At 38.5% G+C, this 17,593-nt stretch overlaps 1 protein-coding gene across 2 annotated transcripts in view; it reads left to right on the forward strand.

The window, feature by feature from the left end:
• The window catches only part of pcdh11 (protocadherin 11), a 108,789-nt gene that overhangs the window by 13,044 nt on the left and 78,152 nt on the right, over nucleotides 1–17,593 (forward strand). Inside the window, exon 4 of one of the 2 annotated variants that reach the window (XM_077732606.1) lies at nucleotides 2,672–4,466. The exons of the other annotated variant lie outside the window; for it this stretch is intronic. Within the exon in view, the coding sequence (XP_077588732.1) occupies nucleotides 2,672–2,755 (84 nt within the window). The 3' untranslated portion in view covers nucleotides 2,756–4,466. Of the gene's footprint in view, nucleotides 1–2,671; nucleotides 4,467–17,593 lie in introns of those variants that run through there. 2 annotated transcript variants of the gene reach the window in all.

Genomic DNA, 17,593 nt, shown 5'->3' on the forward strand with positions numbered 1-17,593 from the left:
TGTGTGTGTGTGTGCGCGCGTGTGTGTGTGTGTGTGTGTGTGTGTGTGTGTGTGTGTGTGTGTGTGTGTGTGTGTGTGTGAGTGTGAGTCGTCTTTTTGCCTTTTGAGTCTTACGGCATCGAGCAAGCCTGAACATTCATGTTGGCATGGTTTGGCTAAATGAGTGTTTATCCCATGAAGTATTGTGCTTAGGATAATTCATGATGACACCCCCACTGAGCTGATAGTCATTCCCTTCATCCACCTTTCATTTTAAAACCCAGTTAAAAGCCATGCTCTGACATGGTGTATAATACATAAGCCTACTGCTGCCTTGAGTAGCCTACTAAAGATTTAATTCTTATGTTTATGTGACACACTCGCAACTTGTCACAGTTATTTCTCATCCCCGTTGTAGCTGGAACTGGCCAGAAATATGCAAAAATATGCCACTGGAGGACCTAACTTTTTTTTTTAATGATCATCTTGTCTTTTGGACCGGTTTGTCAAGGAGATATAGGATTATTTATTGGTACAATTTTTTTTGGAAACAATAGGTTTTGTATTTTTTGAACCATTCTTTGTTGTTCTCATCCTTTTGTCCTAAACTATATTTGAATTACACGATTAAAATTCAAGTAATGTAGTGTCTTACTGGTTGAAACATCTGTCATCATAACACATCTATATTCTTGTCAACCCTTAAGCCATTGACAAAAAAGTGATGGCTCCCACTTTAGACGTTAGATTTCCCACCAGTTTTAAGTATGATTATTTAAGGCATGTGAAGGCAAGAAAAAAAGTATGACGAAAATCTGTGGCTACAAAGGTTAATTAAATGCACTAAAGGGTTAATCACTAGTAATACAGTATGATTAAAATCTCTGTAATTAGGTTTTCTATAAGGTTGATAAGAGGAGGGAAGGAGGCGGTGACTTTATAAAGTGACACTTGGGTGGGTTAGCCTCACCCAAAAGGATTTTGGAGAAGGTGATTGTTTTCCTCCTTTTAGAAAAAGTCTGTCATGTAATTGCTGTGTATTCTTAAAATTATATTTATGAATAGTAAATGAACCAGAATTAATTGATTTGTGGAGACGATTTCAAGTGAGGAACTCGAACAGTGTAAATTGAAAAATACATCATAATAGTGATTAAAGATGGTGTGTGAAAGTGTCTGATGTAGGCCCATACTTTAATATACATTTAATCAATTTTAGTACATACTGTAAAAAACAATCCAAATATTCAACTAGCCGAGATAAAAAAAAAATACAGCTGGTTTATGGTGACCTAATATTTCCAGGGAATATACAGATCCTGCTTTTAAAGAGTACACTTTGTAAAAGGTACTTCAGAGACGATGGATTTGTGTTACTATATGCTTCCATTATATAACGCCCCCCCCCCCCCAGACATCCCTCACCTCCACCAAACACATATAGACTTCAAAACCTTCCCACTACGCCGCCATTTTTTATTTATTTTCTTACATCTCATCATTTTTTTTCAACGTTTGCTGATTTATATGAGAGTCCAACATAGCCGCCTGTGATACACGGCCCTTGTGATGGTGTGCACTTTAGCAGGGGCCGATAAAGCAAACGTGACCTTGTTTGAGTGATCTCTGACATTACAACAACACATAGACCAAAGACTAAACTGTTCTGTTGACCCTTTTCGTAAAGCCTCCTAAGGATAAACAGGTTACAAACTCTTGCCATCGTTTCTGTTGTCCACGATCTTCACATTTTGCTCGCAAATTGTGGATTAGCAAGAATTTAGATTATAAACCAGGTCCTGAACTACCCGACTAAAATCTTGGCAAACAGACGCATTTTGTGGGTCAAAAACACTCGCAAACCAGCAATATATTAAGCCATTGCTGGTCCATATCTCCATGTTTGACTTCAAGTGATATATGGTTTCTTATTATAAACATTGCAATGCATTTATTCATCTGAAGATATTGATTCAAACCCCCGACGGCACTGTTGGCGATGACTGGGCTTTAGTGCGGAGCAATTTAAAGTTACATTTACAAATTTACGTTGGGTGAATCGATCATGTTTTTTGTTCATTTTTTATTCCGTCGATTCACCGCATCAAAAAAGCAACTTCTTAACGTGAGCACTGTCATGTATTGTCTTTGTGTCCGATATATTCTTAGGCTCTTTCCCCCCCCTCTCCCAATCTGTTTACATCGCGATAACAACACCGCCATATAATATTCTGTACATATCAGAGGACCTCGCTGGCAAAGGTTCGAAAGACTGGGCCAAAATTCCTTCCGATTATGTGGTTTGAACGGGGTGAAGAGTGTTAGCCTGGTGTGGTGGGAGACAAAACAGACAAATTGGGAGATTTAATTGGACGTGATCACATGCTCTGATAAGTACAGGAGAACAAACTAAAAAAAATGCTCAAACCTGTAGCATTCTTCAAGGAAATCTGACATTAAAATGAGATGATTGCCAGCCGTCCCTTGAAGAATGCTTCATTTTTTGAACTGGTATCGCTCATGATCTTACGATCATCTTTGTCACAATCATTTTAGGGCTTTGTATTCTTCTTTTTTTGTATTCCTTGTTAAGTGTAGCCTGCCACTGATAAGGCTACAATTGAGACTGCTCAGAGCTGGATGAAATTGTAACTCCAATCTCCCTATATCTGTCTGTCTCTCTATATTTCAGGAGACTGCACTGAAACCACCACACTATGGCACACTCTGTGGCACAGGTACAGCTCGCTCCCACAGGATTAAAATCAATCTCTAGCTCCCACTACCTAAAGAGAAAGAGAGAGAGAGAGCGAGAGAATGAAAGAGATGGGACCGAGAAAAAGAGAGAAAAAAGAGGGAGGGCAGAAGGCAGAAAGTGCTTCAGAGAACAAGTACTTTACTGCCGTTGTAGCCTCAAAGATCACCTCTTCATACAAACATAGTGAAGAGGTGGAAGAAAAATGGGGGGAAAAGGGGAAGGAGAAACGAGACACTTCATGTTTTCCTGCTTGAAACTTGACTCCTGTAAAATGTGTCAAAAGTATGACTTGTGTTTGACTCCGATGCCATGACTTCAAATTCCAGCTGTAAAATAGGTGTCAATAGACTTGTAAAGTATGTTTATATGTATCTATGTGTATCTTATACAGAGTCGGTGTTTATATGAAGTACATTTACCTTGCCTTTATTTTGCAAAGTTGCCTCATGGCATTTTATTGTCTTAATTTTTTGGGGCCATTCATTTCCACATAGGCTTGAATGCAGAATTAATGACTTAATATGTATTTATGCTGCAAGGTCTACTCGTCGTGCGTAGGCTCCCGCTAGTGCACACATCACGGTGAACTCATTTTGGCTTTTCACCTTTCACCATCTCCTTCTTGTTGCCACCTAGAGTAATTTTTAAGTGCACCCCACCCTACCCCCCTACCCTAGCAGCTACGCTTTTGATCGCCTCGCTGTTATTACACTGGGCGGAGTGGTCGGACATGTTTAATACTTTGAGATAAGCCACAATCACATGGAACTCGGGGTTATATTTAAAGACTGTTTATGTAGGGCAGATTTGAAGAACACTAAGCCTGACCTTTTTTTGCGTGTCACTTTGAAATCTCCAAATTGAGGGACGGTTTAACCCGCTAAGAGATATATTAAAATGGTCAAAAAGATGAGGGAATCATCGTTTCATATTTCGGAGGTCAAGCTCAGAAGTGGGAGGAGCCTACTCGCACTTCTTTACACTTGCAGGAATATTTTTTAGCGTTGACAAGAACATTGAGCAGCGGCCCTGGCGACCTCTTGTTCGGGGCGTTATCATCTTTCTACACACGTCATCTCTCTCACGGCGTTACTACGGCGCAACTGGTCTCGACTCGATTATTCCTGAATTGACCGGTTGACGTGATCAACATCGATGAGTCACTTATTGAGGCAACAGATGCCTCGGCAGTACATACACACGTCAATAAAATTAGATCCATTAAAATAGGCATAGCCTGTCAATTTTAAAAATGTACAAATGGCTTGGACAAGAAATTGTATTCATTAAATCTAGTATATATCAGAAGCCTCTCTGATTTTGTGCCATGACTCAAGCGACTATGTCTATTTTGAAGTTTTTAATTGTGTTGCGATCTCGTGAGGCAGGTTGTTATTATGGCGGCGGGCATATACTACACATGTAATTATGGTATCAAATGTATTCACTTCTGAGTAGGAGCTACCGTATGACGTATCCATAGCATCCTAGCACTGTACTGATTAGATTCGCCCTGATCGTTGCGGAAATAATAAGAAAAACACCTATGAATTTGGAAGTCTTTTATTCTTGTGAGGGTGACAGAGCTGTATTCAACGTGAAGTACAATATGCACCTTACATGAGCTTTGTATTTGACCTTTTCTTTGCCAGTGTGGAGAAAAATGTAACTGTTTTATGTATGTGTGCGCTTTGAAAATTGATTAAAGTCTTTTGCATTGTACCGCAAATTTGGATGACTCTGATTATTCATTGTGGTAAACCGCTCACAATTGTCTGCTTCCCACTCAGTAACTCATCGAATACTACACACTATGATTTACAGTACAATTCCAAGTAATCCCCAATTGACAATTTGTAGTTTGGGACAGTGTTATGTTGAGTAATTCAAGTAAATATTCAATTTTTAAAGCAAAAACAAGACAATTTGGACATGGGTTGACTTCAACTACAAATTAACACAATGGATTTTGTGTAGTAATCAGAAAATAAAGACATCAAAATCCCGTAAAACAATTGCTGAACTCATAAATATTGTACAAACTACATCTGAGTCCTAAGTCTTAAAACGTCAATAAAAAAATACGTCGGACTACGCTATTAAAGTTATACTTGAAGTGCCGTTATTCAATTTTACATGCTGTACATTTTTCTCTATCATTCACTCATTCATTTTTCTTTTTCCGTCTCCCTGCAAGGATCACAGGGGTGCTGGAGCCTATAACAGCAAACTATGGGCACCCTGATTTAGTCACAGCCAAACTAAGACAAACAAACATTCATGCATGGATACCTAGGGACATTTTAGTGCGCATAAATAGCCTATCATGCAAGTTTTCAGGGTGTGGGAGGAATCCAAAGTAGCTGGAGAAAATCCAAGCAAGCAGTGAGAGAACAGGCAGACTCCAGATAGGAAGGCAAGGCACGCAATTGAACTTAGAACTGTGAGCTGGATGTGGCAATGACTTAATTCACATTGTCACAAAACATTCTGTGCAATTTCCCCAAATTCTTTCTAGTTAGCACTCACTCTTGTCTTGTGAACTTGAAGCTGATCCAAAGATGTTTGGTCACTCCAATTTGATCGTTCCTTTGGAAGAAAATGTTATTTCTTATTCCGTCTCCAGAGCACGGAAATATTGCTCATTAGGATCAGATTACAGATGAAAAGTTATGGAAATGTCGTGAAGGCATATCCTTTGAAGTGCTCAAGTTGAAGCTTTATTTGGAACAACACATTATTTCCTTTTGGGTTTCTCCATGAGATCCAATAATGATCATCTGATAATGATAACCCCGCTGTTATGGTGTACAGTCGTGCACAAACACATCTGAGAAGAGGAATTATGTGGAAAAAGAAGCAGCACAATAACCGCTGCTCCAACTCTGCGTTTGGCCCATTTGATCCAAAAATACAGACTTGAAAGGAAGAAAAACAAAGAACAGACAATGAGAAATGTTTAATTGCTAATCAAAGTTATTTCATACTCTCAAATACAGGGAGATAATCAGTTCCCACTGGGAAAATTGTCCTTGGTGGTTTGAGAAAATCACTTTCACTCAACTGAAACACGCTCGTCGTATAGGGTGCAGAAATGTCATCCTTCTATTAATAGTTGCACGTAAAACTACTAAGTGCCTCCAACCTAGAATGGAACTTTTCTTCAGTACATTGAAAGAGAGATGTTGCTCTTTGAGGTTTATCATTTATCCTCGCATTGTTCTTCAGTATAACGAGGCGACAAAGCCATTTTGAAAGGACTCTGATTAGATACAGCGTCTAAAACAAAGTGGCATTAAAAAAACTTCTGTCTGTGTTATTGTCAAGACTGAGATAACCGGAAATAAAAATAATAGCTATGAGATAAATGACTCAAGCAGAAGACTGATTGCAAGGGAAAGTGCTTTTGTGACATTTTAACATCCACAGATTTTGACAGCTAAGAGCAGTTGTTACATGCAATTATGTCGTTGTGATTTTAGCCGGCCCTTTCGTCCCTTTTACCGGCCATAAAATTGCTTTCCCAGTGTTGTCTCTATTACTTTTATTCACTAAATGAGATTTCCTTTTTAAATACATTGGCACGTATTTATGGATCCCTGGGACTAAAATCAAATTTCATATCACAACGCTGACAATAGTCGTGCGGATTATTTGACGACAAAATGTGTGATATATCTTCCATTGAAACGGTAGACACAGCCCGAGATTGTTTGCAAATGTCTTTTATTTATTTTTTTTATACTCTTTTGGCATTCATAGTCAGTCTCCACCTCCAAAAGTAAAATATTCCAAGTTATACCTGTTTAAACTGTTAAAACTTAGTATACTGAATTATCACTTCTTATTTATTGGCAAGTTGTTGCCGTCGTTACCAATATGGTGACTAAAGTTGGCAGAAAATGCTCTGATATGTCCAATAAGCTGTATTTTTTTGACAAAACCAAGTATCTTGTGTTGAAGGCTAGTCCTAAAATATGTGGAATTCTACTTTAAGATGAAAAAAACTCAAATCTAAAAGTCCATTTGAGAATCTCATACAATTGAATTGAATGCTTTTATTGTCGTTACACAAGTACAATGAGATTTAAAGCTTCACCACCAAGTGCAACACCTTGGGAAGAAGGAGGAGACAACAATAACGGACTGCTTCCACCTACAACCAAATAGCTGCCGGTTAGTAAACAATATGTTTTTCTCCGATTTTTCTGCTTTTTTTTTGCATGTACTCCGCAGTGACGCAAGTAGAAATAATATTGTGTCTTCATACAACTGAATCTCAATCCCCCCCCAAACTGAATAATTCAATCAATCCCACTACCACCACTACAAGCCACCTCCTCTTCCAAAGCTGTGTTAGTCGAACTACTTCTCGGTGTGCGACAATCAAATCAGTACGGAAACGTGCAACGCATTTCTTTCTTCGAATATCTGCAGCGATACAGCTGGGAGATTGTTTTCATGGAGAACAATTCTACTGATTAAACGAGGTGTGACTGCAGAGTGTAAATCCACAAAACCATGGATTGCTTGTACGATTCCTTGTTCCGTGTTAAGGTGGAATCGAAATTAGTGTCCAGGGACCACAAATGCGGGTTGATGTATCAACATGAGTAAATGTAGAGGAAAGCGTCTCAGCTTTTTTTTTCCGAATGTAGGATTATCTTTGCAGTTGTTATTATAAAATAGTACTCTTTATCTACTATACATTTTTTTGCCGGGGTTTATTTTTGGTGCGTTGATCCTAAATGTTAAAGCATGGGGATTCACAGACAGTATTAAGTGACATGGTGGACATTTTCATCATCCCAACACCCTTGCATTTCCCAAGTAATCACGGTTGAACATTAGTTGTGCTCATGTTGCCTTAGCTCTAATCCCTTTTAACACAGAACAAAACATGATCAAATAAAAGGAAGGCAAAATTGAATTTATGATTCTTATCTTTCCTTGCAATGTTGTTTGTCTTCTCGACGCAACCACGCTACAGATGGCGCATTTGCATTCTGTGTACGTTTGACCCCAGAGAAGCAGCTTGCATTGAATTTGTCCCTCATTTCGTCCTCTTTGAAGCATTACAGTGTGAAACCTGACCAGCAATCTATCATGCTGTTGGGGCTAATAAATGCAATTTTCCAAGCTAGCAATACCCCACTCTGGGTCATTGTTCAACTCTATGATGTTGTCAGACTTGTATACAGCTCAGATACTTTTCTATGGTACATCTGAACTGCAATTCAATTGCTTTGTAACAGTAAAAAACTGAAGTTGTTTAAGAATGTTATTGAAATATCTGATAAGACGCCATTCGTGGGAACTGTCTGTGCGGTTTCTTTAGAAAACAAAGCAATGGAAAAGGGAGAAAAATTGGGGGAAAAAAAGAGAATGACTGAGTAAATGTTAAAAAAAGGCCATGTTAAATATCTTATGCTAAATTGTCTATGTGATTGACATTGTAGCAGAACAATTAGAAAGTATTGGAGTTATTGTCGTCATTTTGAAATGACAATTTATTGTAACAGTAATTAATATAATATATCGACACTTTCCTTGTTTCATTAGCAATACAGACATTGGCCTGCCTGGAAGTTAGAGGTAGAGGACCGGAAAGCATCGATTTAAGGCATTGCTCAAAGGAGACCATATGTGTTTTCCTGGTAATCCTAGTAATCCTTGAACAGAATTCCTGATTTGCCTTTGTTAAAGAGATTGGGAGATGATAAGATGCCTGCCTCCTTAGAATAGTTGATAATCTGGTTTGGACAGAGGATTCGGGAGGAATTTATCTTGTCTTAACGTTGAACCAATCAGATGGCGCCGATTCGACCTTAACCCCTTCCTGGCTCCCGGTCTGTAATGTTCCCGACATGGAGGGCAAAAGAACAGTGGGATGATAATCAATGTTGTTTATTTTGCCGCTTGACTCTTTAAGTACTTTCAGCCAGATTATAGGCTTTTGCAGGGGATAATCGGAAGAGCACAGACAATTGCCTTTTTTCTATCCCGACAGTAACCTCCCACCAATGCGTAAAGAAGGTGATTTAAAGTAGATGCCGACGCTTAATTCCTGATTAGAACCATTGCAAAAACTCGTAAAATTATCCAGACAGCACATTAATCACTGAGTTTCAAACGGGCCCGCTTTCCAATTTCCCCGGCCCGAATGTGTTATCTCTACAATGACGAGTTCTCACCGCCACATTTTAAGCAACAGAAAAGAAAATAACATCACATTCACAAATTCAACCGTAATTGATACCAGGAATTGCATCTCTTTGTTCAGTATTGAGGAAAATATGTATTTTTGCATCAGTCCTTTGATAACGGAGACTTTTTATAATTATATTTTTAATTACGTGCTTTTAAAAATAGCCTTGCATCACAACAAAGTTAAGATTTGAACATTAGTGCTTAGCCTCATGGCATAATACCAATCATCGGGCACTTTTCACTGATTGGTTAAGTGTGTAATTGCCACACATCAATTGTAATTTGCTGTCACAATATCACAAAAGGAAGGTACTTACTACAATTGTTTTTATTCTTTGTCTTTCTAAGTATAACCGGCAAGGGTTGAATTGAGGCGACTCAACTCGTCTTTGTTAAATTTGTTGTGTTATTTCCCCTCGTTCTGAATACATTTTCAGAAATTACCAGTGCAATTATGCATTTGGGCTAACAAATTAGTCCAAAACAACATTTTAGGATAAAATAACTACTAAGCCAGAACATATTCTCGTGCGAATTTATGCAAACATAAACACGTGTCACCTCCGGTAAATTTCAAAGGCGCCGTTTCATTTAAGACACGATTACATTCAAGTAAATTTTGATTCAGGGCACATTTTAAGACCAGATAGGCGTCATTGACTGTGTTTTTGGCACAAGTGAACACACAGTTAAGGTTAGTGCATTGCCTTTTTATGATTAATGTAGTTGGCATTAATGATATCTTTTGTTGGGTTTCAAACTTAATCTAACATCACTTAAAGATGAATGCATAACACCCCCTGAGCTCAATCAATGTTCCTCAATTTGTTTTTGTTCTGTATTGTGTCAGCGATTAACTTGTTAGCTTTGACTTTTTGTCACGAGCAATTACGCTCTAAAATGCTTAACACACCTGGAGTTTGTACATCACTTTACGGACTGATGAGTCTAAAAGGGATTTTTAAAAAGTTACTATATTTGGCTCAACAATTTTGTCCTCAAAATGAAATTGAGATTTATTAGTAACTCAATATTTAACATGTAGGTGGCCCGGCAGCTGAGTGATTAGTGTGTCGGCCTCGCATCTCAGGGCCCCTGAGTTCAAATCCAGATCGGTCCACCTGTGTGGAGTTTGCATCTTGTCCCCGGGGCTGTGTGGGTTTCCTCTGGGTACTCCGGTTTCCCCCCACATCCCAAAAACTTGCATATTAAGGTGATTGGACACTCAGGGTGTCCCCGCCTCTGGCCCAGAGTGAGCTAGGATAGGCTCCAGCACCCCTTGTGACATTAATGAGGATAAATCAGTTCAGAAAATGAAGGAATGAAGAAAGAAATATTTAATATTGTTATTTATATGAGCTCACTTGGACTATTTCATATATTATAAATGTGACATTTAGCTCATGACAGCTAATCTTGGCCAAGAGTTGTTTGAAACCTCCGATTGGTCAAATGCAGTTACAATTATTTATTGTCACATTCACAGAAGCTTTCTACAGCTGATTTAAATTTAAATGTGGCTAAAATTGTACTTTTTTGAATTCAAAAAAAAATCCTGATGTTTTTTTTTGTTGTTGTTTGTTTTTGGAGGGAGAAAATTCACTTTATATGGGATGGCGTGTTGTTTCAGTTTTGTTGCGACACTGGCCATTTTAGAAATCCACCAATCCGTAACAATATTCATATGATTATAAGCATGGCTGTGTCTTAGCCAATCACACGCTTGCAACAATGTAATGAGAGTAGCTCATTACCTAATTAGAGCTTTTGCTCGGCATCCGTGGGTTAGAGTGTTGGGAGAGATACATTTTACTCTTATTTGCACTCTCACAATCTTGCTCCTAGCTGTCAGAGTCAATTTGTGGCACCTTCAACACATCCACACAAAACCCACACACAACCACACACAACCACACTAAACGAAGCCCCAAATGTGTGCCGCGTTAATCCACACGAGCACAATAACCTGCTGATTTCTCTTTGTGTGCTGGCTTCAATCAGGGGGAAAGCAAAGAGGCTCAAAGTAAAGGGAGGATGGGGGCCGGGTGGGCTAGGGGGTGGGAGGGGGTGCATTTTAGGCAAAATGTGAACACCTGAATGCACTTGAAGCATTTGTATGGGAGCCTTGACTGTAGCTCCAGTTACACCTCAAACCACTGTGATTAATGCAGTCGTTTCAAAGAATTGCTTTTTTTTTTGGTTGCTTGCAGGAGTTAAATGCAATTCCAATTCAAGGAAAATATCCGTAAGGAATCATCCATAAAGCCATTAGCAGAAACTCGTCAGTAAACCACAAAAAAATGTCGTGCCTGACTGTACTCTTTAATGGACCTTTATGGGAGATGATGTTAGGGCTCCCATTTAAAGGTATAAAATGCTTTGGAAGGGATCACTTTTCTCTATTTAAAATCCAGATTCACCTTCAGTGGTGCGTTCAGTGATATAATAGTCTGTTTTTACTTCTTGCTGGCTAGTCACGGAAAGGAGAGGCTGACGGACGGACACATCGAAATGTTCAAATCTTCTTAAATAATGCGTGCGATAGCCGTCGATGGTCATTAAGAATTTATGGGCATGCAGTCTTCAATAAGAGCAGCGGTTCATTCCCGAGATCAGCCACACAGATAAGTGTGTGTCATTTTGGCATATTTTGTTACACAGGTCTGTGTTGCATTGCCACTTGCGTGATCTTGACAATGTTAGATGTCCTTACTATTGGGCTGTGAGATGCATTTTAGAACTAAGCACTTAAAATATCCTCATTTTTATGGGTTGGAGTAGCTGTTTAGAATAATTCTATGCAGACCACCAGCCCTTAGTAGTTAACAGCATAAAAATAAAAAGTGGAAAACCCTCTGTGGGATTAAAAAAAAAAGATGGGTTGAGGGACACACTGGCAAAAAAATATATGCCTTTCAATATTGGCACAAAAGGTTTTTTTCTCATTGATATTATTAATATTAGAAATCTGTTGAGGGAACTTAAACATTGCTCATAGAAATTATTGAGAAATTTTGATGTCATTAGTCATATAATGTAAATCTATTAATTTATCAAACTGATCCTAGTGATGATGTGCAAGTGCCCTTGAGCAAAATACCAATGCTCCATGATATTGGACAAAGTACCTTCAGTATGTCGACAGTCAAGGAAAGAACTAGAAAAGTGAATGCCAATTTCTCAAGGAAAAAAACTGTATACAACGTCAAATGTCTTCAGTCGTCTTATACAGTAATAAGCAGTGCAAAAATTGTCCTTTTAAAAATGTTTCAATAAAAATAGTTTTTCCACAACATCCAGGCTCACCTTTGCTTTGCGCAAAGGTTATAAGAAAGATAGCCAAGTGTCTGGAAATGTGGTTGAGTATTTCTTATAAATTCCGTGCATATGATTTTCATGCAATTCACACCCAGACAGGCTGGGCTTCTGATGGGATTCACATGTGTTGAAGCCCAGAGGTAATGGGCAGCACTTCAGTGAATTGTGGCGACCTTATTGTATTGTCTGGATGATTGTGTTGTGCTCCCTCAGATAATGACTCTGCCCTACTTTGACTTTGAGGCACTGACCTGAAATAAGGCACACAAGTGAAATCCGAGCCTGTATGAACCTGGATGTGATTAAGGTCACCCAGACACACTACATTTGTTTGACCCCCCCCACCATCCCTCTTCAGTGAATCACATTGACCGATGTCTGTGAATCCTTTGGGACTCTTTTGTGGGTTCTTTCCTCAATGCAAACGTTGGTCATTGATAACATGCTTTGGTGTCAGGATGATGAAATGCATTGATGAGCAAAGAATGTTTTTTTTTTAGATTCTTATTAACTTTGGAGAAAACTTGTTCTCTCCTCAAATTCCACCTTAGAAAGAAAATGATCCCGATTAAGCACATTCTAAGTGCTGTTGTCATCAAAAGCAGAAAAAGCAAATACTAAAGCGTATGTTGCCACCAGTTTCTTTACACTAGACGACAGACAATGTGACAGAGTGAAATCAATGCACGGTAACACGCTCCAATATTGCTACGCACTCAATACGAGTGTGGACTGCACAACAAGCATTCCACGGAGGTTACAAATAATTCAATGGCAAGTATCAGAAGAACTTTACAGTAATACTGCCCAACAGTGTCAGATAAATGTGGCAAGTGTTTTAAATTTAATTTATCTATTATTATTATTATTTTTTTCTCACAGTTAAATCCAGGTTTGTCCACTTATGTGGAGTTTGCATGTTTCCCCCGGGCCAGAAAATGAAGGAATATCAGCTACTTGCATAAAAAATAAATAAAAAAAATCATGTTGAACCTTTAATATGTTTTTGGTTCAACTTAATGATTAACTTTTGTAATATTATCTGTCTACATGTGTTGCTGCACTGTTTTTAGGCAAAAAAATGTATTACTATAGCTGATGGTATCGGTTCCCTATATATGGTAGTAAGTTGGGGCCGCTGTGGGGGGGAGGTTTTTCTTCCAACTATTCCAGCACAGAAAGTTTAACCAGCGGGGGTTGGGCTGAAAAGGAGGCACCTGAATGCAATCCACTGATTGCACTTGCAACCTTCAATATTTGTAGAAAGGTTTCCTTTTTAGAGCTTGGACAAAAGCCTGCACCCACCACAGCCCTTTGTCCAATATCTTGCCCCACCCACACTATGTTAGTGCATTCAAGTCAAACTGATAAGGATATGTCAAGTTTTATTGTTTATGGTGGCAGCCCAGCGGCTTGAGTGGTTAGCATATCGGCCTCACAACCCTGGGTCCTAGGTTCAAATCCAGGTCGGTCCACCTGTGTGGACTTTGCATATTCTCCCTGGGCCTGTGTGGGTTTTTTCCACGTACTCCGGCTTACTCCCACATTCCTTTATTTGTTTTTCATTTCAAAAAGAAACATTATTTTAAATAATGTTCACTATTAAAGTGGAAACATTTTTTGTATATTCATTTTTAGATTATATAAAATACTTGTTGAACTATAAACACAAAAAGAAAAAAAAAAGATTAAAAATTGCAATTTTAAACAAGGGAAAATCAGGAAATATTGTCTACATCTATAATCTTCATTTGAAATTGATTCTAAAACAGCACACCACTCATGATTTTCTTTCTCGGGCCGCACAAAATGATATGGTGGGCCAGATTTTGCCCCCAGGCTGCCAGTTTGACACCTCCAAAATAGCTGTTGATATTGGTTCCCTGTATATGCTATTAAGTTGGGGCTGCTGTGGGTGGAGGTTTTCCTTCCAACTATCCTAGCACAGAAAGTTTAACCAGTGGGGGTTGGGCTGAAACAAGAGGCACCTGTCTGTAATCCACTGATTGCACTTGCAACATTCAATATTTGTGGAAAGGTTTCCTTTTTAGAGCTTGGACAAAAAAGCCAGCCCCCCACGGCCCTTTGTGGAATACCTTGCCCCATCCACACTGACTGTTAGTGCATTTCAAGTCAGATAATGAAGGACAATCAGCCACTGGCAAAAAAAAAATAATGCGGTGTGCCTGATTTTGCCACCGGGTTGCCAGATTGACACCAGTGCAATAGCTGATGATATTGGTTACTTGTGTATGCATATATGGCATTAAGTTGGGGCTGCTGTTTGTGGATACTTTTGTTCCAACTGATCCAGCACAGAAAGTTGAACCAGTGGGGGTTGGGTTGAAACAAGAAGCACCTGACTGCAATCCACTGATTGCACTTGCAAACATTTTGGAAATGTTTCCTCTTTTGAGCTTGTAACAAAACCATGCACCCCCCACGGCCTCTTGTGGAATACCTTGCATATCACTTCAAACTGGTAAGGATATTTCAAGTAATATTTTACATATTTATTATTTAGGGTGGGGGTGTGGTTTGAGTGTTTATTTAACACGTCAGCCTTACAGTTCTGGGGTCCTGCGTTCAAATCCAGATAAATCCGCCTGTGTGGAGTTTTCATGTTTTAGCCATGCACTACATATAATGAATAGAAAAAGAAAAAATAAAACTTCAAGGGAAGTGAGGGATCCGATGCAACACGGAATCTGGGATTGATTTGAAGTCATTTTGCATTTTCATATATTATTTATAACTCATAAGGTTGATGTTTCATCGGTTAGATGAGTACAAGCTGATGCCTGGGAGAACATGAGCACAGGCTGTTCTCTGGAGTGTGGCGTGCACCGAGTGGATCTTTAGTGTGTTTTGTGTTTTGCCTATTCTGCTGGGGATCAATCAGTCAGTACATGGCTCTTTACTGCAATCATGACACTCAGATAAAATGCAACTTCTTCACTATGTTGCTCACTTTTATTAATGACAGAACCTTTTGGAAACTTCATTTTTTTTTAGACACCAGCATGAAAACAGTCTATTTAGTGAACTTGTGGGGGCATTTAATCGCTATAGTAAGAACTCACAAGACACACAAAAGGTCAGTCAGCCTAATGAATGATGGGTGCTATTATGTTGGGTTTGACTCACGTGTGTAATGTATAGGTATCTGATGGTTACAATGTGTATAATGTAGGTCAAACAACACTATCTCCTAGTGAGAAACTCTTCTATTTCTGTGATAAATGTGGCAAAGAAATACTGAGCATGATCCTTGGTTATTTGTCATTTGCTACTTCTAATGGCTTCACTGCTAAGGATTCAGGTCAGTGAAGGACAAAGGGCTCCGTGGTAGAAATTAAGAGAAAACTCTTTTAAAGGCCACACTAAAAGACAGAATCCCAATTGCAAAATGTTTAAGCCATCCAATGTTCCGTTATACCTTTTTTATTGAGGACAATTTTACCATCGGTAGATCTGCTTGTAAGAATTTTAAATTATTGGAAGGCGATTATAATCCGGTTTTCTAAATTCAACCTTGGAAATGTGGATTTGCTGATGCGGGGTGATAGGATTTTGGAGATATTTCCTGGCATCTTCAGAAAAGAGCAGCGGCGGGGGGGATAGCGTAATGCTACTGCAATTTGCCTTGTGTAGATAACACTTCAGAGGTTGTTTGAATGACTCCATTAAAATGGGAAGATTTTGGTCGTCTACCCTTCATGTGCCAATGATGTTATGTACAATTTCTCCCAAAATGTGCTTGATTATGTGCCAATCGGAGACCATGTGTGGATTTTATGTTGATTTATGCTATACAGTGCTCTGCTTAGTTAGTTGAGTGGACAGGCTTTTACTTCATTACATTTATTTAACAGGCACATTTTTGTTTGTCTTTGGACCATACTAAAAAAACGCCCTATTTTTAATACTATATCAAAATTAAACATTAATTTTGATCAGGCTATTGATTTAAATGGGATTTGTATATTGAAAAAAATAGGAATCTAACTAAAGTGATGGGATAAAATTTAAAGTGTAGTGTACATACACTAAAACATCCACTTTCCACCGTGCCACTTAGAACTAATATACTTCTACTTTCTTAATGTATGCGCAGTTTGCTTCAGATTTTAAATTCATATTACATAGTCTTATAATTTTAGTTTTCAATTCAATGTACTCAAAAGGGAGAAGATTATTCTGTAAAACAAGTTTCAGGCAAAATACTTGGAAGATGCTCTGTGGCTTTTCATCTGTGTGTTGTGGACCGAAATAATTTTAAAACGGAAAGTGCTTGACTACTTTCTTTACAAAGTGTGTAGAGCTTCACGACACATTTCTCTGAAGCATGATCATTGTTTTCTTTTATCTGCTGGATTGTGTTACCAAAGTTGTTTTTTTTTTGTAGTAACTATCCTTTTTCTTCTGGGAATGTCAAGCGTTGAAGTCATTTTCATGAATTTTAAGGGGCAAACCGAGTTAAAGCAAAGCCATGTGCTGCTAAGATGAAAATAAAGACACTAATAGATGTCTAAAATAAGGCAACACTAAAATCAAAGAGAAGCAGCAGGCAGAAAAAAAACTAAAAAATAAAGCAGCAAAGACACCATGCCACCAGTAAAACAATAAGCTAATTGTTTTGCTCTAAAACTGTCTCCACATTTTAGACCAAATAGTTAACTACATTTCATTCGATTGAATAGTGAGCTGCCAATCAAACCATGGCTTTTTAGATTAAGATATAAATATATATATCTAAGACGTGAAGGTATTGGCTTACTCTAAATGAAAAGCAGGCAGGTTCCCATAGAGATCCCATGTGTAGCTCACTTAAAAATGATTGGGTATTCATTTGCGCTGGCAGGCAAACTAAAGTTTGAAAAGCAAAGCATCCCAAAATGCACCATTATGTCTTTCTCCTGCTGGCTCAGGGCCATTTTTTCACCCAAGACATAGCGGATATGTCTTTACTCATAGATGACGTCTTTGAAAACGGTTAAGAAATAAAAAAAATGTCCCCAAATTATTTTGCATTGCCATCTCAGGATATTGGATACTTTTACTGCAAACTAGCATGTCAAACTACTGTACAGTACTTCCCCATCCCAGAAGAGAATGGAAAGCAAATCCATTGTCAGACTTTTATCCACCAACAATATAAATAACGAAATGATCAATTGTGCTAAAACAGGCGTACATTGTGCATAACAGAGAACATTGTGTTGCCGGGATAATCCCTTCGAAGATTTACCCTGATGTTGCCTTGAGGGGAGAGTGAGCGAGCTCCCTCATCTCCTGAAAATGTGTGTGTGTGTGTATGTGTTTCTA

This window comes from Stigmatopora nigra, chromosome 14 (genome assembly GCF_051989575.1).
Source record: "Stigmatopora nigra isolate UIUO_SnigA chromosome 14, RoL_Snig_1.1, whole genome shotgun sequence".
NCBI classification, from domain to species: Eukaryota; Metazoa; Chordata; class Actinopteri; order Syngnathiformes; family Syngnathidae; genus Stigmatopora; species Stigmatopora nigra.